This window comes from Carassius auratus, chromosome 24 (genome assembly GCF_003368295.1).
Source record: "Carassius auratus strain Wakin chromosome 24, ASM336829v1, whole genome shotgun sequence".
NCBI lineage: Eukaryota > Metazoa > Chordata > Actinopteri > Cypriniformes > Cyprinidae > Carassius > Carassius auratus.
In genome coordinates, this window is record NC_039266.1 from 8,171,215 (window position 1) to 8,195,720 (window position 24,506).

Genomic DNA, 24,506 nt, shown 5'->3' on the forward strand with positions numbered 1-24,506 from the left:
TCTTCCTTTAAAGAACAGTGGAACTTTTCTTTTTACTCATTCGTGCATGCAAGTAGTCAGAAATACTGCTGCTGCAGATATAACATACATGAAATAACCTCCATATAGCATACGTGAATAACATCTATACAGGTGGAGCTGGGGAAGGTGGAGCGTTTCTAAAGCAAAGTACTACAGCATGCACTAGTCATATCTTTGAATGTTAAGCAGCGAGCTCATTGGCTACCGATACAGGAGATAACCAATCAGCTGTGCCATGTGATATTTTATTTTATTTCATCTTATTTTATAGCCAAGTCTCAATATTTCAATATGTTGCCCTGACAGAAAGAAAGAGCCCTGAAACGGTGTCTGTGTGCTATAGCAAGAGACTGTGTCATGGTGCTCATGTGGAAAATGCAGAATCAAATGCCTGTGTTTTGTCCCTCACTATTCTGCTTTCAAAAGCATTGGCAAAAAGACAAAGCATGCAACCCATGCGGGTAGATGTCTCTATTTAACCCTCCTTTACTGCAATATTATTTTTTTGTGCCACCTTCATGCTTTGCAAACTTCATTACCTGGAATGCAGCCCGCTGAAAGAGATTATTTTATATTTTTTCATCGCGCGGCGGATGTGATATTTCTCACCCTCATTCCCTCACTGTGCCTTACAGCAATACAACACAATAGAAAAAAAAGAGAAAAAAAAACACATGACAAAAAAAAAGCAGCAGTTTTATAAAACGGATTTGTGCAAAACAGCCTGAAGGAACATTCTGCCCTTGGAAAGACTGAATCTTCAGGGAAAGGAGATTGGTGTGCGCCTCACATTTCCCGCTCTCCCCGCCCATTAGGAGGAAAGCGATAGGAAATGGAGAAACAAGAGAGTTTTAATAATCATCATGTCAGCGGTGGTTTGTGTGCATGTTACTCGTCTCGAGGAAGGCACAGTTTGTGAGTGTGATTCTGCCTGCGGTTTCTTGTGCGTGAGTGTGTTTCTGATAACTAGCGCCTCTGGAGCGTGAGCCTCGTGACACATTAATGTGCGGTACAGATGACACACACCGCAGGGGTTTATGGGTATGAAACCGGAGCGAGATGCTCTGCAGAGCGGAGGCAGAAACAACACACTGTTAAAGAAGGTGATGTGCTGGCCTTGTGTGTGCTGCAGTGATGCATTATGGGGATTAAATGACGTCTCGGCTGTCACTGTGCAGCCGTTCTCTAGCTGGCTCTTGTTAGACGCTCGCTTGGCCCGAGACCATCCTGTGTGATTTGTGTGCGTCGCAGATTTCTGAGGCTTTGATGCCGTGCTCTTGTCATGCTGCCGTCTGCTCGCTGAGGGTTTGTGGGACAGATGCCAGTGTTCCCCAACATCTGGCCTCTGTGCTTTCTGCCCTCTCTTTAAAAGGGGGGCTGTTGATTGTGTCTAATTTGATGCACGATACACGTATTTATACACGTTTTTAGTTGTAAACTACCATTCAAAGGTTTTTTTTAAGTCTCTTTTGAACTGTTTGTTTGAGTGACACAATCTGTTCATCTGGCTCAGCCAATGGAGTGAGTCTGGGGGCGGGACTATCTCTTTGACTGATTTTTGCAATCATATTTAATGCAGTTTATGTTGTTCTTGGTGGAAGATAATTTTTAAGAGCTTTTTGACAACATTTCTCGTGTTCTTTACTGTAAAGCTCACGTGTATTTGGATTCTTTTCCTCAGCTGTATGTTCCCGTTCCTCTCGCAGCATCAGGCAGGTGTTGACAGTCGACACCGTCACCTGCCGCTCGCCGTGTCTTTCCTCCAGTCACCTGCTTTACTTCCTCTGTCCCCCGCGGAGCCCGACTGCTTAACCTCCATCATTCCTCTGATCCGAGAGCACAGTCCTCCTCAACAAAGAACAAGCTCTGCTGTTAAATCAACTCAAAATGTGACTTAATTGAACTCTGTGGGAGTACGTTTAACTCGGTTGGAGTTCGTTTAACGCTGCTGATTTAATTGTACTGTAGTACAGATAAAGTTCTGTCATTTCCATTCCGTACAAAAGGCAGAAATCAGCAAGATTCCAAAGCCTTTCTTCATGTCAATGGCTTATATTCACCTTCCAACAAGACGAAAAATCACAAACCAGAATCTATTTAATATCCTTTTGGGCTCTTAGACACCAGTGAGATTAAATCAAGACACTTGCTCGCTCTTTCTTTCTTTCTTTCTTTCTTTCTTTCTTTCTTTCTTTCTTTCTTTCTTTCTTTCTTTCTTTCTTTCTTTCTTCTGTCCTTCCTACCTTCCTTCCTTCCTTCTTTCTTTCTCTTTCTTTCTTTTTTTCTTCCTTCCTTCTTTCTTTCTTTCTTCCTTCCTTCCATCCTTCCTTCCTTCCTTCTTTCTTTCTTTCTTCCGTCCTTCCTTCCTTCTTTCTTCCGTCCTTCTTTCTTTCTTTCTTCCTTCCTTCTTTCTTTCTTTACTTCCTTCGTTGCTTCCTTCTTTCTCTCATTTTCTTTCTTTACTTCTTTCTTCCTTCCTTTCTTTGATCCTTCCTTTCTTTCTTTCTTCATTCTTTTCTTTCTTTCTCTATTTCTTTACTTCATTCTTTCTTTCTCTTTCTTTCTTTCTTTCTTTCTTTCTTTCTTCCTTTGATCCTTCCTTTCTTTCTTTCTTTCTTTCTTTCTTTCTTTTTCTTTCTTTCTTTCTTCCTTCCTTTGATCCTTTCTTTCTTTCTTTGTTCCTTATTTTCTTTCTTTCTTTCTTTCTCTTTTTCTTTACTTCATTATTTCTTTCTTTCTTTCTTTCTTTCTTTCTTTCTTTCTTTCTTTCTTTCTCATTCAGTTCCTGTAATCTCAGTCTGCTCTCTTGAATTTCAAAGTCTCAAAGTATGCTCAAATTTTCCAAGATACAAAAGTTTGCAGTCCGTCTGATATTTGGAGATTTTAAAATGATCTCACATCTCTTGTCAAATTCTTCCTAGAGTTATGGAATCCACATTAATTCTACAGGATCTTTTTTTCAAGACATTTTGGTCTAAAGATGATATAAACACACGTTATAGTTCTCTGTCTGTTTAGCTCCTCCCCTGCTGCAGAGTAATCTTCCGGTATAATCTACTCAAAGCAGCGGACGTTTAGCCGTGTAATTGGGATAATAATTATTGTCTGGTTAGTGGCAGCTGAGTAACTGAGGGGGTCAGAAACAGATTCCATATGGCAGGAACAACACAGCCAGCAAGATCCCTAGATAGTGCACACAACCATTTTAAAGTAGGTTTCAAGAGTTCAAGTGGAAACTGTAACTCTGAGCAAGATGTTTGTTTGTGCTATTGCATTATTTGATTTATTTATTTCTTAATATCACACTTATTAACCGGAGCACTAACACTCTGTTTAGCTATGCAGATCCTAATTATCCTCCAATAAAGCGCTGACACAGCATCGCGCCACATCTGCCAGGGCCGCTGGGAAATATCGGGCAACGAGAGGTTAAATATCCATTTGTCACACCCCTCACCCGTCCCATGTGACCTCGGCTCTCGTAGCCACAGCAGTGGGGCGATTCTTGCTAGAATACATAAATCAGTGTTACTGCCCACCGCTTCTTTTATCTCCATTCAGAGGGCGATTTATTTGACTCGCTCTTTATTTGAAGGGTGTTCAACGGCCGTTCAGTCAGCTATGAATGCTCGCTCTGTGTTGTGGGTGGTAAAATGCTCAGAAAACAATATGGTTGTGGCTCGTCTGCAGCGCTCAAGGCCTCTCCGGTCTGTGTGCGTTCACACAATGTCCTTCTTCACTGTGACTCTGGAACAGATGACAGTGTGAAAGTCGTTCTCTTTTAACGCCGGTCGTTAATCCTGCGACCGAACCTCACTTTCATGTCTCAGCGAAGACCTGAAAGCTTTTTTTTCACCTCGCTATTCCTCAGCCAAGCTGTTTAATGTGATTTAATTTAATTAAAAGGGAAGTTGGCTATCTCAATATATTAGCTTATTCATAAATTACTTTGTTTCCCATCAACCTTGTAATCGGAGGAGGCCCCGGAGCGCACAGGAGAATAAAAAAGCGTGTGATATGAGGATTTAATGTACATGAGACCAGATACTGATTGTAATGCCATGCAAACATGAAAAACTCAACTGTGTCAAACTGACCAGAGAGAGTTTCAGTCAAAATCCCCAGGACTTGGTTTTCTAGTTATTGATATAAATTAGTTTACAGGCACCATGACATAATTTTTTTGTGACTTTTAGTTTGTCTGTTTGTCTTTTTGGCCCTCTGTTTGCTGGACAAATTCCTGTTGGAATACATAGACACAGGCAAGAAAACTTTCTTTTTTTTTTTATTCTTTTTTTTTTTGCAACATTTGTTTAAAACAATACAATATATAAATATTTAATATATGATATTACCATATATAATTAATATTCTAGAGGTCTTCTGAAAATCACATACATGTCTACAGTGTTTTCTTTTTTACTTTATTATTTATTATTTTATTAAAATACAGTTAATAATCTTACAGTAAGAAATGCAGACCAGGATTATTATAATTTACTCAAACTAAAACCATAAAAATAACAGTAATGGTAATAAAGTACTGTATATAGGCATAAAAATTATGTAAATGACAAAAAGACACAACACTGATACTAAAAGCTAAAAAAAAAAAAAAAAAAAATATTGATAGAAAACTATAAAAATAAATAATAATAAACTACACTAAACTAAAATAAAATAAGTAAACCTTAAATTTAAATTATTTCAGCTTGTTGCCAAGACAACATCTCTCTTTTTCTTTCATTTTTACAATATACAAAAAAAAATAATAATAATAATGTGCAGTATTTAGACACATTTATATAAAAAAATATATAATAAATGACTAAACCTTTAACTTGAATTAAAATGAAAACAGGAAATGGGAAAAGAGTCACATTCAAAATATTAATAAAACCTTACATACATAAATAACATTTTACTTCCTTGCCATGTACTTAGTTTTTATTTGTCATTTTATGTAGTTTTTCCTTGACATTGTATGGCACAACTAGTTTTGGCTACATAATACAAACCAGCATCCACTGGAAATGAGCTTGTGATATTGACCTTATACATGTCATAACTGACATTATTCAGTATTTATTCATCTTCACAGCCTTCCTGTGATTGACAGAATGACAGGACAAGCAGCTCTGGAGTGACCTTATTCATCAGCCCTGTGCTATCAGTAACGATTTTATCTATTTCGGTTTATGGTTATTTAGTGACTGTAGACTGGAGCCTCTCACCTCCTTCCGACCTGTCAGAGATAATGTTGAGCCTGCAGAACAGCGGGGACGAATCACCGCTATTCATTTTTCTAAGTGCCGTTTCACAGTGTCACTTCATTTAACCTATTACTGTAAGTCTCTGAATGTCGTTACAGGACCGGCGGCATGGGAGTCGAAAAATCACATGCATCCACACTGCATAAAGCGGAGCACACTATTTTACAGATTTTCCAGCTCTCAGGGGGGATATCATAACGGCTATTTGCAAATATAGACATATGTTAGAGAAATCACACTTGCCAGAAGTGAAATCACAGGCTTCCAATGCTTCAATAGTCAGGGGATACATAATGATAAAACCCAACAACCCCCAGAAGAGCCACAAATCCACGATTCAAAGAAACACAAACATACTCACCCGTACGTGCACATTATATAACCAGCAAGACAATAATGTGTGTGATTAATCACTTTTATTGTCGCTCTATCTTTAGTTTAATTGAATTGGATTCTAATTCATTCCTCCTCATGTGTAAATGTGGGGCGTTTACAGCGCTGCCAATCCTCTACAAATGCCAGAGACTAATTTTCCTAATAATGCCTTCATAAATGTGCTTGCCGGTGATTTGGCATATGTACATATAAGAAGAGGAGGAGCAAGGGAGAGAGAGAGAGAAAAAAAGTAAGATTTCAAAACAAACTCTCCAGTGATGATTTTCAAATATCTAGATTTCCATTCCTCATTGGAATTTGGTTTAAATTGCCATCATACTTCAGGGAGGAATTCCATTCAAACACACATCAGATGATGTGCAACAGTTATGACTTGTCTAGTACACTCTTATTTTTCCCTGTGTAAAATGTTCTTTAAATTCCCCCTTTCTAAGTTATAAATGCGTGTTATGAATTAATTAATTCATGTGTTTTATTTTTCTTGCTTCCATTTTTCCTTTTCTGATAATTTGTTACACTCAAGTGCATCACAATACAAAATAAAAATCTATTGTTACTTTGATTCAGTGTTATTATAGTGAACTAAATCTGAAACTTAAGCTATTATTAAAACCATTAAAAACATTTTAGTCACCTTAAGTAAAATAAACATTAATTGCAATAAAAAAACTTTTATTTCAGCCAGTTGCCAAGGCAAAGTTGTAATTTTAATTTTCATGGGTTTGAGTCTCATGGATGTCTTGTTTGATTCCCAGGGATTTTCATGGGTTTGAGTCTTAGGGATGTATTTCGTTTGATTCCCAGGGATTGTCATGGGTTTGAGTCTTAGGGATGTATTTTGTTTGATTCCCAGGGATTGTCATGGGTTTGAGTCTTAGGGATGTATTTCGTTTGATTCCCAGGGATTGTCATGGGTTTGAGTCTTAGGGATGTATTTCGTTTGATTCCCAGGGATTGTCATGGGTTTGAGTCTTAGGGATGTATTTCGTTTGATTCCAAGGGATTGTCATGGGTTTGAGTCTTAGGGATGTATTTCGTTTGATTCCCAGGGATTGTCATGGGTTTGAGTCTTAGGGATGTATTTCGTTTGATTCCCAGGGATTGTCATGGGTTTGAGTCTTAGGGATGTATTTCGTTTGATTCCCAGGGATTGTCATGGGTTTGAGTCTTAGGGATGTATTTCGTTTGATTCCCAGGGATTGTCATGGGTTTGAGTCTTAGGGATGTATTTCGTTTGATTCCCAGGGATTGTCATGGGTTTGAGTCTTAGGGATGTATTTCGTTTGATTCCCAGGGATTGTCATGGGTTTGAGTCTTAGGGATGTATTTCGTTTGATTCCCAGGGATTGTCATGGGTTTGAGTCTTAGGGATGTATTTCGTTTGATTCCAAGGGATTGTCATGGGTTTGAGTCTTAGGGATGTATTTCGTTTGATTCCCAGGGATTGTCATGGGTTTGAGTCTTAGGGATGTATTTCGTTTGATTCCCAGGGATTGTCATGGGTTTGAGTCTTAGGGATGTATTTCGTTTGATTCCCAGGGATTGTCATGGGTTTGAGTCTTAGGGATGTATTTCGTTTGATTCCCAGGGATTGTCATGGGTTTGAGTCTTAGGGATGTATTTCGTTTGATTCCCAGGGATTGTCATGGGTTTGAGTCTTAGGGATGTATTTCGTTTGATTCCCAGGGATTGTCATGGGTTTGAGTCTTAGGGATGTATTTCGTTTGATTCCCAGGGATTGTCATGGGTTTGAGTCTTAGGGATGTATTTCGTTTGATTCCCAGGGATTTTCATGGGTTTGAGTCTTAGGGATGTATTTCGTTTGATTCCCAGGGATTGTCATGGGTTTGAGTCTTAGGGATGTATTTCGTTTGATTCCCAGGGATTTTCATGGGTTTGAGTCTTAGGGATGTATTTCGTTTGATTCCCAGGGATTGTCATGGGTTTGAGTCTCATTGATGTATTTTGTTTGATTCCCAGGGATTGACATAGGTTTGAGTCTCAGGGATGTCCTTTTGTTTGATTCCCAGGATAGTCATAGGATTGTTTACCAGGGAATGACATGCGTTTGAATCCCAGGGAAATTCTTGTTTGATTCCTAGGGATTGCCATGCTGTTGAATCTCAGGAAAGCTCTTGTGTTTGATTCCCAAGGAATGTCATGGGTTTGAATCCCCGGGATGGTCATGGGTTTGAATCCCTGGAAAGGTCAGGGGTCTGATTCTCAAAGATGGCTGTGAGTTTGATTCCCAGGGAAAGCAAGAACTGATAAAATGAATAACATAAATACAAAGCAAGTGACTTTGGATAAATACATTTGCGAAAGATTATGAAGACAAAACATTTTTCTTTGATTAGTTTTACTTAACATCCCATATTTAGAACATATGAAGACAAAAAGAGAGTCACATTAGAATGTGCAACAGAAAAACAAGATGAAGGTCAGTATGTGAAAGCATTTTAATTGAACTTTCCCTATCTCTGTCACCTTGAGGCTGTGTTGACTCACATTTGTGACTCTTGTGTACACTAAGCTCATTGGCTGAGCTGACCCGAGACCTGTTCCTCAGTCATATCAGCCCTACAGGGAAGCGGTCAGGCGCTGTGAAGTTCACCTCAGCCCGTGTCAGGGACTGCCAGACAGGCTGTTTAAAGGTGATAATGGCTTTTAATTTAAGCCAAAGATGATTTATCTGAGCTTGGCTACCCTCCCAAACCACAGACCTGAAAGCATGAAATGAAAACTATTACCTTGGAAGTCTCATCAGTCACATTGAGTTTTCTGAATGTGGAAAAGAAGGAAAGGAAGGGAAAATGAAAACTGGAGAAGAAGACTCAATATACAGTATTTACGGTGGATCTGGTTCAATTCGTCAGAGGTTTGAAGCTCTGTAGACTTGATAATTAATGTGAACGGCAGTGGTCTAAAGAAAAGCTATATTTAGACATTCTTATGCATATGCATAATATACAGTCTGTTTGTGTCAACCTTTGAATGCATAACAGGCCTGTTTTTTTTGGAGCCATATCATATTTAGAATATGGTATGGTGGTCTGACTTCGAGGATGAATAATAATTTGTATTGTGATGTAAGCACGGTCATTCTTTAAAGATGTCAGGACGTGATGACAGAATGGGCTCACTTTGTTTATGCACTAGTCAAGCTAATAGTGAAGAGTGATAATACTGAATGAATAGGAAATGTGCAATCATTTAATTTGTTTTGAAAAGTGAGGACAACAAAGTCAAAATGAAAGCTCCTGTTAACATGAAGAACAAGATTTACTGGGGGAAAATTTTATACAGTTTTGTTAGCACATGCTAACAAGTTTGAGTCTGGATCCGATTCTTCTTCTGCCCAATGACCCACCATTTCCTAATAATCTAAATGCTAATTCGACAATTAATTGTTGTGTAGTGAAGACATTTAAAATATTACCAAATATTTATGTTTCAAATAAATGCTGTTGAATCTTGAAAAATAAAATACATCACAGTTTCCAGAAAAACGAACAAAAATGGGCGAAGATAAAACAGCAGAGAATTTGAAGAGAATTTTCCCCTTCCACGTTAACACCACTTTCCCTCCAGGTGTTTTGGACAATTGACCTCTCATTAGAGTCACCCTAAAGCTATCAGTGTCCAGTTACCACAGTTACACCGCTAGATTAGCTCCAGGGTGTGTGTCTCATCTCTCACCTGGTTTAACTGTCAATCACACCTGAATGAGAACTGTTAACCAAGTAGGTTTGCCTTTACCAATAAACTCATCCCATTGTTTTGGGTGGCTAATGGTCTTTAGTAAACAGTGGTTTTAATTAAAAACCTCTCACACATGCCCGTGTTCCCAAATACCCCCGCAGTGTGTGTGTTTGCCGAGTGTTTTCACATGGTCATTTACAGGCCATCTGGAAGGGACTCGCAGTTGTTTGGTCTTTGTTTGTGAAGCGTCAGAGTATCAGCGACTGGTTTAATCCTCCTCAGCTTGTCTGGCTTCTGTGGGAGTCACAGGCTGAATGAGTGACTTTAATCTGGGTTTTTGTCTTATCACTCAGTCTGAGCTTATCCTGAGAAGTGACTGTTCTCTTTCAGACACTTTATTTACACGAGTGTTGGAGCGAAATGCTAAATTCGAACGCTTTAAGCCAGTAACCAAATTCTTGGCAAGGAAACCGTAACCACACAGTCCCATTTTTAAACTGCTTTATGTGGAAGTTGAGCAATGCTAGAAGCGTTTGTTCATGTATTTGCATAATGTTTTGAATGTGACCTCAATTATTGACAAGACATTTCACTGCTTGTTGGTTTAATTTTTTTCCTCCTCCAAATCACTTATATTACTTCATCCAGAAATTAAATTTCAAATAATTTGTTTTTTTGTCCAATTAAAGTCAGTTTTCAAGGTCTAAAACAACATCGGGCCCCTTTGAAATTTAGGTAACACTTTAGTTTAGGGATCAATTCTCACTATTTACTAGTTTCTTATTGAATAAGCTTACTAGTTCATTGAATGTCTGTTGGGGGAGATCAACCAAGTGTTAGCAGATATTAAGGAAACAATTAATACTAATAATTAATAATAATAATTATTTTAAATATTTTATGACATTCAGGTGCAAGGTTACTTCTAGTTAGTAGAATGTCTAAAGTGCAGAAGTGTTTACCTAAAAGCTTAGTTTGATCCTCTTTTTAGGTGAAGTATTATTTAACTCTGGAAACATTGTTAGTGACAAATTAAGCACATTGTGTTGGCATTTTGTTGGTTTTGTAAAATGCTTGCGTGCAGTCTCACTGCTCAAGCAAGAAAGCAAGCAAATCGTATCTAGATCCGAGAAGTATGGGGTGCTGTTACATAACCGAAGAGAAAGAGATGAAAAGACAGGCAGACTGACAGAATAGGAAAGATCCTCCAGGGAAAGAAGCTGTTTCTGCACAGAAAGTGCTCAAGACTGCAAAGCACGCCAGAAGTTTTCTGCTCTCATCATTGCTGTTGAGTTGAAAAGTGTAGCACCATAATTAAAGAGAACTTCAGAATGCGCTTGTCTGGTAACCTGAGGGAATAGCTGGAGTTTGTCTTTATTCAGTGGTGAGACTATGGGTGAAGGCTTAGTAGAGATTACATTGGGATCCTCGTTCCGATAACTTCACCTTCGCTTTTTTTTTTTCTTCTCTTTCCTTCAGTCTCTGCGTATTAAGCACCTGCAGAGAAAACGCTTCCATCTCAGACGATGACAGTCAGACGGCTCGTTCTCTCGCACCCTGTCACCCTCATTAAGCCTGTCGATGAAAAGTGTGCAAACTCTCGTCAGATATCTGCATGTTCCAGCGGCCCGCTAGGCTTCTAAAGTTACAAACCTCTAATCCTCCGGCTTTGGCAGAAACAACTTTGGTATTGCGGCTTAAATGGGTATTTTGAAAGTTTCTCAGGCCTTTTGGTGGTGGGTGTTTTTTTGGCCGTCCGTGTAGAGAAACAGATGTTGGCTGTCGGCCATCTTCTCAGACTCATTGACTGAGCTGTTCTGGCAGCTAGCTTCACTGACCTCTGCTTTGAGCATATTTGGCATGCATTGTATGGCTCTTTGAAAATCTGCTCGAAATCTTGTTACAACACAATGATCAGAGCATTGGAAGCGCTTTATACAAAGACACAAGAGCGTCATAACAGGTGTCTTTTACTAATAGCTGGCTAATCCTTTCTTCTGAACAGTCTGAAGCTGGTTAATCAGCAGTCACTCCAAGTTTACAAGTTTCCTGTGACACCTCCCCATTATTTCCTTTTGTATCTCTTTCACTCTCTATTTGGAGACAAAATCCATACCCCAATCACTCTGAGTGTCATATGTATAAACACAAGCCTTTAATGTTTATATGTCTGATAATCAAGAATATAAATGCTGTGATTCTCATATTATTTGTAATAGAATTCTAGCACACACTCTTAAAATGTCCAAAAGGGGGGTTTTGCGATTATGCAATAGAAGAATCATAAAGAAGGTTTCATTCATGTTAATGGTTGCAATGTTGAGTGGAGTACATATTATATTGCATACCAGCATACTAGTTAGTAGTTCATTCATTGATTTTATTCTACAAACATTTGATATAGTAGTATGGCATTTTATTTTATTTTATTTTATTTTATTTTATTTTATTTTATTTTATTTTATTTTATTTGTTAAACAAATTTTAACTATATAAAAATGTCTCACTGAAATAATAGAACAAAAATCATTCCTACATCATTAATTCATTCATTCATTCATTCAATCAACCATTTTACTGTTCAAACATTTAATAAGAATAGTTTGGTACTTTAGTAATTTAATTTAATTTAATTTAATTTAATTTAATTTAATTTAATTTAATTTAATTTAATTTAATTTAATTTAATTTAATTTAATTTAATTGTTAAATTATTCCTACATTTTGACAAAATGTTTTTGATATGCTATATGTTTGTTTTGTTTTGTTTTGAATAAAGGAACTGCTTGCATCACCAAACATTGCAAATAAATGTATAATAATACCTAACACATTACAATAAATTAAGCCACAAAATATAACATTTCAAAGAAATATAAACACATACCCATCATAATACATAATTTAGTATTCATCCTAGTAATCTCTTAGCCCCCCACTGCTCTATATTTGTGTTTTGTATCAACATTTAAGAGTATTTAGTATGAAATTACTTTTTTTATTATTATGATTATTTTTTTTTATACATATAGTGCTGTTTAGCCGTCCCTTTGTCTCACGTCCCATGCTTGATTGTTGGCTGACAGTGTCTTCTGGATGTGCATGTGCAGAACTGTTATGGCCTTGTGGTTGTGTTCTCAAAAGACCTCTTAGTTTGAACCTATAATGTGTCTTCATTAAGACAGAGAGCCTCTTGCAACCATAGATCATCACAATGACAGGACCTGCACTATGCCACAGTCAGCAGATAATTGTGATTCGAATACCGGGGTCATTTAGGGAGAGCTTATTAACATATGTATAGGCCAGCGGATTGGTCGTCTAAGTCACTAATTTTCTCTCTGTCCCCTCTCTTCGCTTCAATCATCCATCTTTATCCATCCAACCTGTCAGTTATTGGGTACTTCATATACGCCGTCAGATGTCAGACGCCCATGAAGTGACCCTTCAGAACACAATCACTTCCTGTTGCTAAGCGACTTTGCTTGGGAAAGCAGCAACTGGATTTAGGAATGCGGATTGAATATCCATAAAAATAAATATTGTGAAGAGGAATTGATTTTGTTTAGCTTTGAGAAAAGAAGGCCCTGTCAGTATTATGTGCCATCTGTCTGCATATGCCAACCTACTGACCTTGCATTGATTATTACACAAAATTGAAAACTTAATTGAAATGATGGCCCGTGTCAGAGCTTTTTTTTGTTCATCAGTAGCATGGCCATTACTAAAGGTCATGACCCATGACCCCAAGTGAGGAGTCCCATAAAGGGCTCAAGGCTCTCATTCAATAGTTGTGGATAACTGGGTTGGACACACAGAAACTAAATACATTCACATACTTTTCTTTGGTCTTACCCACCAGTGCTTTTTTAAGTATAATAGAAATACTATTTCAGTTATTATTATTATTATTATTATTATTATAGCATTATTGTTATTTTTTTGTATTTTGATGGAAGACATTGAGATATTGAGTACCTTGTCAGTGTTAGTGTTTTTATTAATAATTAATAATAATTTATGTTTTTGTTAATACAGCACTAGTCAACTAAATGAATATAACATGGCAGAGATGAATGCACTTTTGGAAGTTGAATGTAAGGGAAATGTCATTTTGGAATTTGTGTGATCTAATGTGATATTGGAGTTAATGTTCGTTCATGATTACATTTTATTTTATTGGTGCAATTAATTTATAGCATTAACAAGATCACCAGTTGAATTCATTTCGGAAGTGATGACTGATCATACATAGATGGATTTAATTTTTTTCCCAGTACCTGTACAGTATATAACTATTGATTATGATTTAATATAATTAGTATTGATCAAGTTCAGAGGCTGTCATATGTGGATCAACTTACTATGTTGTGTATCTTCATCAGTTTCAATATGAAAAATTACTTTCATATTGATTCAAAGGATTTATTGCGTTTTGAGAGAAAAAGAAAGTGTCATGGATTTATTGCATTTTGGGGAAAGAATAATACAATTTTATAATAAATCTTTCAAAACCCAAACACTTTTTTATTTTTATTTATTTATTTATTTATTTTTATGTTATTGTAACCTAAAGATGCTTTGTGAAATTTTGAAACAGAAAATAGTGGTTTTCATCTTGACACTTTCTTGGTAAAGAAAACACATTTTTACTCAAATTAATCAAAATGGATTTATCGTGTTTTGGAACCAAAATTATTCAACCAAATGAATAATTTACTTGCACATGCTAGTACATTTCAAAAGCTTCAGCTGCTGCAATTCCTGCTATTTTTTTTTCTTTTTTCTTTTATTTTTTAACAAACCCCAATGCATGAGCTTTTTTTGTATATTTAATCTGTTCTGCATATTCTGAAGAAGCCATGAAACGTAAACTGCCAGGAATCATGCTTCAGGAATGACTGACACTAGATTGGCCAGATAATCCCTTTCACAGATTCAATCACACAGCTAACTCGTACAACAGATGTCAAATAATACGCCGCTGTGCAATGTCGTTGAGGGCCCCTGGTTGCCCACCTCTGAAACCCGATCTCCACCTCCCCACGATGGTTTGGTGCCCTGGCGTCTGTTAGCTCATCTGGAGAGGGGCTTTTGAGAGTGAGGTCAACGGTGTGTGTAATAAGCTAGCGCTAGCGGATGGCTAGTGCCCATTCACATGCTGATTTTCTGGTCGATCCATTTGCATTAAGTGCAACCTAATTGCCAACTGCAGCCTGATTATGGTGCGTGTAAGCCGGGATGAAATATGACCTCCCATATGCCCCCGCCGCTGCTCAACTGATGTCAGATGGGTGTAAATCTAAAGCGAAAAGGTCATTTGAGTTTTCAGCACTAGTGAAATACTACCACTTTGAAATGGATGATGCGTGCTTGTATTTATGGAAATAAATTAGTTCATGCACCAGAACAATCGCTCTCTTTGTTCATGTAGGCTGTGTTTTCCACATCTTTCCGTTCAGTATTTGTTCTCTTCTTTTTCATTTTGCCCTCTTTTACCTGTGATGTGGTCCGGATAGGTTTGCCAAGAAGAAAAGCTTGGTTCCCTCTCTCGGTTTGCTAGAGTGTCTGTCCAAATGTGACTCCTCAGTTAGTGGCCGATGGAATTTTGATGAGCCGGAGAGGAACAGCTGGAGTCGGCAGTGGTTTAAGTGACCATGTCGCCTCTCCTAGAGACTGGAGTCTTGCTGCTGTTGTGAGAAGAAGCTGAGCAGCTGTATTGCGTATTGGGATGGTCACATAGCTCTCAAAATGATGATGCCATGATGTGAATCACTAGTCCATTTACTCTTTCCCTCTTTCCTACAACATGTTTATATTTGAGGAGGTGCTCCTCCATGGTCCTCCATGGTGGCTTTCAAAGACTAATGCATTAGATTCTATTTCTATCGCGCTCATTTTTTTTCCTGTTAGAAACATTATGAATTGGCTCATGTTTCAGATCAAGTTTGGTGTCTAAATGGACTAGTCACAGAGTTTTTATGGCCAGATTTACTAATAGCTTGCACTAGCGCAAACAGTATTTTAGCATTAAAATAGTTCTGTCAGGATGTACTAAAGATGTGCTGTGACAAATTAGTACTTAAAAGGCATGGACCTTATTGAATATGCATTTGCAGGAGAGTTTTAACATAAAATTTGAATCATGCAACACAATTTACTAACATTTGCGATTGTCAAATTACTGGCATTTGCGCCATTATTAAATGGCCAAAACAACAGGCAGTCATTTGCGCTGGTCATTATGGAAATTATCGGTCTGCGTCTGTGTTCTTTAATGAACCCAGTACTTCTCCAATTGTTATTCAGAAATACAGTTCAAATTAAAACCACCGACATTCCTCGCATTCAAATATAGTTGTTAACCATTTAATTACAATAACGGCTGGCATTTTAAATTCATTGTGAGATGTGTCCTTCAAAGTCAGTAATTAATGGTGTCTGTATCATTAGTCGTGTCCCACCCCACCTGCTGCAGTGACTGAGATTAATGAGCTGGAGCAGCATATTGAGACCTCGGTGAAGCGGGATTGAAGGGTTGTGAGGTCTGAGACACATGCATCAGGCCCTGAATACATTGAACAGCCTAGCCAAGCTCTCTGACGCTCTCTCAGATTCGAAGCACCAACCAATCAATGATACTGGATTAACTTCAAAGTTCATCTTTCTTTTTATGGCGTCTGCAGCTGCCAATCCATCCTCTGCTCTAATGCTCACTTCCAAGTACTACATTACAAGACGCAAACTTATTTAGTAACTTTTTAAAAAGAGTTTTAACTTCAATTTAATTACTTTTTTCTTGGTTCAGGTTTGGAGTTTCTCGTTAGCGTTTTTGAAAAAGACAGCAAGCGATGGATTCCTAAAAATCGCAGCAATATGTGCGTAAAGTTAAAATGAATTAGACATATACAATTGAACTTCTTCAGACAATTTAAACAATCTAGTTATGCATTTGTTATAAAAATTTAGCTTTCTTTGTATTTTGCATCGAGCCTAATGTTTTATTGAGTGAAGTCATTATACATTATCGTCTATAAGGGAGCTTGTTTTTGGCGTTTTACTGACCATAAATGTGTAAGATTGCCAATCCCCCACAGGAGAATGATGGATTGGATTTAATAATTGATAAAGGTCTGGTGTTGTTGTAGACAAATACCTCTGTTTACCGGAACATCTTCAGATTAAAGTGGTGCTTCTCCAATATTTTGGCCGACTGTCAAGCTTTAGAGTGTTCCCCATGAGACAGCATAGTGAATTGGGAAATACTAATATTACATGTTTTGTTGGTTCAGTGTTGGCAAGACTTAGTGGGTGTGGCCAACAGCTATTACAGGAAGTAATCGCAATTAAATCGGCCAGGGCATGATCTGCCATCTACACCAATGAGAGAGCTTTTGTAATCATCACTTCTAATTACTGACAGCTGTTCTGGTGTTGAGACCACTGTTTTATAGCACTTGTTGGACTGCCAGTTTAGGCGGATGGGAATGCATTTTGAGGCTAATGGACTGCGTAGTTGGCATCTGCATTTTCCATTGCTATGTTACTTTTTTATCACTCGTTTTATATTTCTCCTTCTGTCTGGTTTCCTTATGTTTGCACATTATGTTTGTTTCAGATGTTGACGCCTTTATAAGGTTCTAGTGAATGTTGTGGTCCAGCAACTTTTAAAAATTGAAAAGGGAAATTGTTTTGAAGAATCCATTCTTTCTTTGTTGTGCTGGTCACCACTTATGGCATACAACCAGGAAGAATCAAGTGCAACCAGAGAAAATGTATTTATTTTGCTTATAGAGTTTGAACAAAATTCTAACCCGCATTAACTTTGAATATATCTCATCCCATTTGTGCTACAGAGGAATGGCGTGATATTACTTTTCTATTGTTATTTTCTAGTTGTGAATTTCACGACTGATTTTCACACCCATGACTTGCAAGCAAGGAGGGAATGAAGCTATAGAGACTTGAGGGTGAACACCTTTGACTTGGACCAGTAAGCAAATACCAACTGTAGCAATCATGCACAACAGATTGTTGTTTTTCAGGTTCAAGTACTAAATAAGTCAGCAGCAGGTTAAGTGTTACTATGCAAAATAAGTGTTAAGACACGAGACCAGGGAAGTTTTACTCTCAGCAGTTGCCATTGTCTGCTTGCCTGTGTGATCTGCGTTTGAATGTTAGCCAGGCTAAAGAACTTTCTCACACTGAGGAACAGGTGCAAGATTTAGTCTCACCCTGAAACTGAAAAGAGAATGAGAGGGCATGTCGGTGAGAACAGCGGAACCAAATGTCTAGTCTCTGTCAGTGTCTCACAGTCGTGGCAGTTTTAAACATCCTCGCTTCTATATGTGAAGAACGTGTGGTTGAGAAAGTGTCTGTGCACACTTTAGAAATGAAAGATTTCTTTGCTGCCTCATCGTGCTTTTTATCATCTCCTCTTTATTCCTAAAAGAATCTCTCTATATCTACTCAGTGTAGATGTATGTGCAGGAGCACACATAGGGGAAGAAACTGGGGCTCACCTCAGACTTCCCAATGGGGGACCGAGCGCACTGATCAGGACCCCCGCTGTGCACTTAAGGGCCACTATGCCATACATACACGAATCTCCAGCCTCTCTAATCGGGCCAGCCCGCTTCTTTGTCACGCTGTTTGTATCTCTGAAAGGAGCACTGAAGGCTACAGAGAGAAACAGGAACAAAAGCACGCCTCTCATTCGCAGCAGGGCTGCTTATTAGGTAGCGGCACCCTCTGGGAGCAGGGCACTTGGCAGAGGACATGGGGCTGTCGGGGGCACAGCCGTACATCAGTCAGGGGAAATTTGAGTGAAGTCAGAGACCCCTAAGCCTGCAGCATTATCACCATCTTTGTCAAACTGCACCTGTCACTCATTCAGTACGAGAACATGAACCGGTCAAACTGCCAGGCCTCACAGCACAATAAAATGAAAGAAAGCAGCCAATATAAAGGATAAGCGATCAAGAGGAAAAGGAAGATCTGCAGGAAGATAAAAGAGATAATTGAGACAAAGTAAAGCAGGCAATGATGAAGAAAGGAAAACTCAGAAGAATGATGACGAGAGAGATTGAATTAACACAAATGTGTGAAGAATAAAAGAGCTTCAAACTCAGCGGACCAAAGAATGTTACGTTCACAGCCTGTTGTTGAGTCAGACTGCATGGGCTCTGCTGTGTTTTATTGCAGATTGTGGGATGTGCATTGATTTCCTGTATAGATGAATGATAAAAAGCTAACTTTCACTTTATCCCGGAAAATGACCAGCAGTAATTCTGATTTAATCTGTCCATTCCGTCTGTACAGATCTATGAAGGGAGCTGATAGATATGACAGTCTTTGAAGGGAATTGAGTCCGCAGGGGTATAGAATTAATATGACTTAAGCTTTGAGTTGATGCAATATGACTGAGGGCACCAGCAAACCCTTCTTTTCATCTCTGATATCTCCTATGATGATTTGGAGGACATGGAAAGAAACCAGATAGTCTGACAGAATATCAATCTGATAAAAGGAATTGGGTATTCAGCAGAGACTTGGAATCACAAATGTATACCCACTTCTCTCACTCCGTTTTGTTGAAAATATGTAAAGTTTAATTTATCACTGTTTAAAAAGAGTAGAATGGCTGCAGCATCTCTAAATCCAGACGCTTAGATGTAGAACCTGTCCTAACTTCCGCTTTGAGGCCTTAGGCACTGTTATCCAACCTAAAATGTCAAACGAGATGGTACATTCTTGCAGACTTGACAGACGAGCATCAGCAATCTCAAAACAAGTTCACATCAGTTTCACATTGGGGACAAGACCAGAGATCCTTGATGGGGAAAAGTGGTGACATGCACTTTTTTCAACATGGTATCTCTTAATTGATGGTTCAAGGTGGTTTAGATCCACCAAGATGCTCTACCAGGTTCAAACCAGGACTGCTAGTCCATTTAATCATTAAATGACAATAAATAAACAGCTTGGACCAGAAAAAAATCCAGGTCCAAATCCAGCTGTTAGTCCATCTGCCCTATCTAGACTAGCTTGGGCCACCAACTTACCATCTTAAACCATGTACAAACCATGCCGAAAGTCAAATTCTGTCATCATCTATTCACTCTGCTGTTGGTCTCAGCAACAATAGACTTTTGACTCAACAACTCAACAACCACTGACTTTTAGTGTACTTAGAAATTTGCCCACAGAAGAGTGAATGCCATACAGGATTGAAATTCTGTGAGAGCGAGTGATCATTTTTTATTGGATTTTTTATTGCATCATGACCAATCCAAAGATAAGACACACAAAGAAACAAGCTCAGTCATACGTCAGCGTCCCAGGTGCTTTTTTGGCAGCGTTTATAAGAGAAAGATTTACAACATCAGACTTAATATTAGATTCATTCATCTCTTCCAAAGTATTCCACATTCTACTGCTAGACCAGATCAGTCTGCCAATCTGCGAGCACTGTATCCATAAAGCAAATTGTAATAACTTTGATTGTTTCACTTGATGTCTCCCAGTGGGGTTTTGCCTCTTTGGTTTCTTTTCTTCCCTCCTTTCGTTATGGTTTTAACTAGGCATAATCTCTGTACTGCCACATTGAGTTTTCTCTGAGCAAGAACAGGTGAGGAGCCCTGTTTAGTCAGACGCCTCTGATGTCAGTGCTACCCATGATTCACACTCGATTCAGAGAGTTTAATCTGCAACAATAACCTTCTGTCTTCAGAGAAATTGCTTTCTGGGGCTGTAAAGTAAACAGGCAAAAGGTGTTATTCAGCATATTGAGAGAGAGTCAGGAATAGGAAAGGGTGTGCGTACACAAGAAATGAATACAACGAACAAGAAAAGGATGGGGAAAGGCCGAGCAAACCGGGTGCGGACAATCGCAAAATGACCTTTCAGTCAGAGAACACAGACAGATATTGAATGAGTCTCATTGTATTGGGAGAATGAAACTGCTGGCTTGTTAAATGCTGTGGCATATGGATATTTTATCTTCCTCTGCCTTTAATTGCTTTACTGTCAGACTGTTTCCCCCTTGAATCTCTCTTTAGGGAGGAGAGATGAAAATAAACACGAAGACATCTCCAGGAGGAGAGGCTGTGCGCTCAAACAACACGGGCCCGTCCTTTAAGCCGGCTTCAAGTTGCAAACTGCCTGACCTTTAATCTAATGCATAAACAAGAGGCTGGGCAAAGCCATCCCTCATCATCCTCCCCTCATACTCTACCACTCCTCACCCACCTCCATTGTTTGGCTTATGGGTGCATTTTTTCTAATTGTCGCCGCTTTATTAACGCAAATTTCTATGAGTCTTTGCGAGGTCTTGTTAAGCCAGTCCAAATGGCTGACATTGATGCATGCCTGGAGGTATTTATAACCCACATGATACCTGATGTGCGGTGGTGATGGAGTGTTCATGGACTCCACCGAAAAGATCTGTCTTCTTTCGTAAGGGAGGATTGAATAGATAGAGTAAACAAGATGGGCTACTGCCAGCACTTAACACACATGTGCTTTATTATGATTCCAACTTCTAATTCCAAGTGCCACTTTTGCAGGAATTTTATACCAGAACGTCCAAAGACACCAATTATTTATAGTTTATAGTAATTTAACTGCTGCCCTTGTGGTCTAAACTTCTTCAGTTTATCTTATAGCATTATTTCATTTAAACTTATTTCATGAGTATAGCTTGACTTCCCCTATGACAATTCAGTGTTTTAATTGTTTGCCAATCTTGTAATTTCCTGATGACTCATAGTGGTCTTGTCCACATCTGTGGTTGTAAAAGTTCACTTTGATTTTCTAAATCGACCTCTTTAACCACAATGGAACGTCATTGTAGGTTGGTCATTTGGTTTGTTTACTGGGTTGATCACAAGCCTCAGCTGGTTACCGAACTGAGTGACTCAGCTTATGGTCGCTTTAACCTTTCCAGGGTCTCGTGTAGGCAATTATGACCAAATCTCTGCTGTTTGTTTTGGAGTCAGAGGATTCAGAGGAAGGCTGTTCCTAGGCAGGAGGATTAAGCTAATGAAACCATCCCTGTTCATCTCCTAATGGAAAAAAGGGAATAGATACGACACAGGCTTTAATAGGAGTGTAGAATAATGGTTTAGTGTCAATACTGGAGTCCACCGTCTCCTGAAAAACAAGCTTTAATCCAATCATATGGCTAAATCTTTGATGTCAGCCATGCCTGTTACACGCTACTGCAGATAGTTTACATCAAAATTAGGTTTCCTACAAAAAAAAATGGTGTAGATTAGGGTGTATTTATTTGCAGATATCCTGTCTATTGTTCTTTCTACCAAAGCTTTGTTTGCCAGTTTCCTATGTACTGCTCAAAGCTTGTTAGCGTTTCTCTAGCAATCTGATGCTAATGTGTAATCACATGTTTACAGGAGCTAATGGCCAAATTTATTTCCCTTTATTTTTCTCAGGCTTTGACTGTGTTGAAGTTGCAGCTGAGAGTGGTCATCAAAAGTCTACAGACTTTGTCTATGAAAAATGTCTTCGATTACTGCAATTGAATCTCATCACAGTATACAAAAGAGCAAAGACTTCATGTCTCGTTTGCAGTTTCCTCTAAATTTATCGTCCTGAGCTTCCTTCATCCTTCAACTGCTTGACGTTTCTTTGAGAACAGATTTTTTTTTCAAGTTTCTACTTTTGCTAAAATGTCAGTAAATGTCAGTGGATGAAGTTGATACACTTTGCACATTTTATGATAAGTTATCAAATGGCATTTACAAAAATCTTACTTTTAGCCCAGAACTCTCATATTGATAGCATCTCACTTTTAAAAATGGATTTGAAATGCCTTGCTGAGCCTGTTTTAGTGGTTTATTATACCTGGTAATGGTGAATAAACTATTTTAATGGACACATATAAGATTTGGCCCTTTAAAAGTGAGTAGATTACCTGCCTGTATCTGCAACACCAAATACACACGGCTCATTGATTCGCTTAATTTACAATACTTGCATTTTCTCCACCTTTGAAATGCATTTGATGGTCTTCAAGCTCTTCCACCACCACATCTGAATATAGGAACAGGGCGTTAAATGAAGTAAAGCTAATACAATTGATTCTAATGGCTGCTAGGAACAACAGAACAAGGATGTTCAGTCATCACTACTCATACGATTCTCATTCAGCTCCATTTGGTTTTTATGGCAGGCCATTTAGCGGCAGATTTAATGAAGGGTGATTGGCGATGTGTCAGAGTGACCATTTTAGTCAGTGGGCTGTTCCTGCTTGCGATCTACAATTACGAGCACATTTAGACCAGACATCTCATCTTAAGTAAGCTATCAGCATCAGTGGAGGATTAGCCACCTGTATCAGCTCCCCTCAGAGATGACATCTCCGTTATTCATCCGTATGCTGAATTACCAATCTCTATGCTGTCCCATGTTTTTGCAATCTTAATCTTTTTCCTCTTTGTGTTCTCAATTATAATTTTTTTCACCCCTTTTTTGAGGATTACCTTCCTCAGTTATCTCTCACTCGCTCTCTGTACAAATTATCCGTATTATCAAACAGGATGCTGTATCATAATGAGGGGTTTGTCACCAGCAGCCCATGTGGTAGAGTAGATAAAAAGCAGGGTTTTGATTAGCGGGACGAGGCATATTGATTCCTATTGACGGTCACTTTCCCCAGCTCTTAATGAAAGGAATGCAAATGAGTCTCTCTGAGTTCTCTAAGGGGGTGTGGGGCTGAGATGTGGGCCTTTGACTCTGTCGTAGGAGGGACATGTATCATTGCCCATGGTTCACTAGGGAGTCCTTTGCGGAAATGTTTGGTCCGTTTCATGTTCTCAAGATGCCGGTGAGCACAAGCCAAATGTGGAAAAAGTAATGGACTGTGTCCATACGTGTAATTTAGCAAAATGGATAGTGGAACATGGGCTCAAATGGTGCTTGTGCTATTGATTCAGGAAACAAGCTGTATTCTTATAAGGATACGAGCTGTTCTGTACCTTGTTCAAGTGCTGTCATCTGTAGTGTACCATCTGGTCTTTGTTCTTCTCATGTTGATGTCAGGATCAATGGTGATCTCATAAATGAGGATATATGATTGTTTTTCCACTCTCCTCTATAGCAACCGACTGGCACCCAGCAACCATGACCGGATACATCGTCTGCGACAAGAGTTCCAGCAGGCCAAGCAGGAGGAGGAACCTGATGACCGCCGCCGATCCTACAGCTTTCAACAACAACAGAGGGTGAGTGTGCAAGACTACTGGATAAACCTCAGCTTAGCATGTGCACCTTTACCCTGACCCTTAAAGCTTCCCAGCATTCACTGCTGCAAAAGTAACACTTTATCTCTCGCATCTCATTACGCAGGCTACACCTTATGGAGATCACATTTGTCAGCTGAATACATCAGTGAGGGTGTATTATCTCAGAAAGTAACCATTATAAAACATTAATGTACAGTAATTTCTTTCTTTGGAATGTAATAGTTACTTTTCTGTAATGAGCCAGTGTCAATGACACATGTGGCCGACAAATGCAAACTTTTTTAAATGAGTCACAGCTTTCAAGTCAGCCTAGTGTTTGGTGTTCAGGGCAAAGGGTGACATGTATTATAATAAGATATATTTTCAAGGATCTCAGATAATGCATGAATGTGTTTTTCTACGACGTGGAGGGAAAAGGTGCACTTGCTGTAAGCTTGCATATCACAAGTGCATCTCACATTTTATTTGGCCCCAAACTTGTTTGTATTTGTTAGGTCTGCACAGAGGTGAATGTGTTTTACCATTGTGTCCTTGAAAGTCAGTGATTCATTTTATTAACCGAGGTTAGAGGCTAGCTGTTATTTTATCTTTATCAGCAAGTTAAAATAATATACACTGCCCAAGAGGCTGGGAAAGAAGTTGCAAGGGGTCAAAGTTCAAATAGCTATATATCTTTATTCTGTAATGGCCTGAGCCAGACATTGCGGCCTGTCCTATGACTTCCTGTTAAGGGTATGGAGGGGGATTTTAAAAGATGACAGGCTAATTACCTCGAGGAATAGAACCATTTCCTAAATTAGAGGTCAGCTCTCTGACCCTGTCTTCTCTGACACATATTTGGCCTCCATTT

General features: G+C 38.7%; 1 protein-coding gene across 3 annotated transcripts in view; it reads left to right on the forward strand.

Moving 5' to 3' along the window:
* LOC113042226 (partitioning defective 3 homolog) overlaps positions 1-24,506 on the forward strand; it is a 407,940-nt gene that overhangs the window by 366,456 nt on the left and 16,978 nt on the right. For all 3 annotated transcript variants that reach the window (XM_026200884.1, XM_026200885.1, XM_026200886.1), the window contains one exon: positions 23,512-23,635. In XM_026200884.1, coding sequence (XP_026056669.1) covers positions 23,512-23,635 — 124 coding nt within the window. The remainder of the gene's footprint in view (positions 1-23,511; positions 23,636-24,506) is intronic.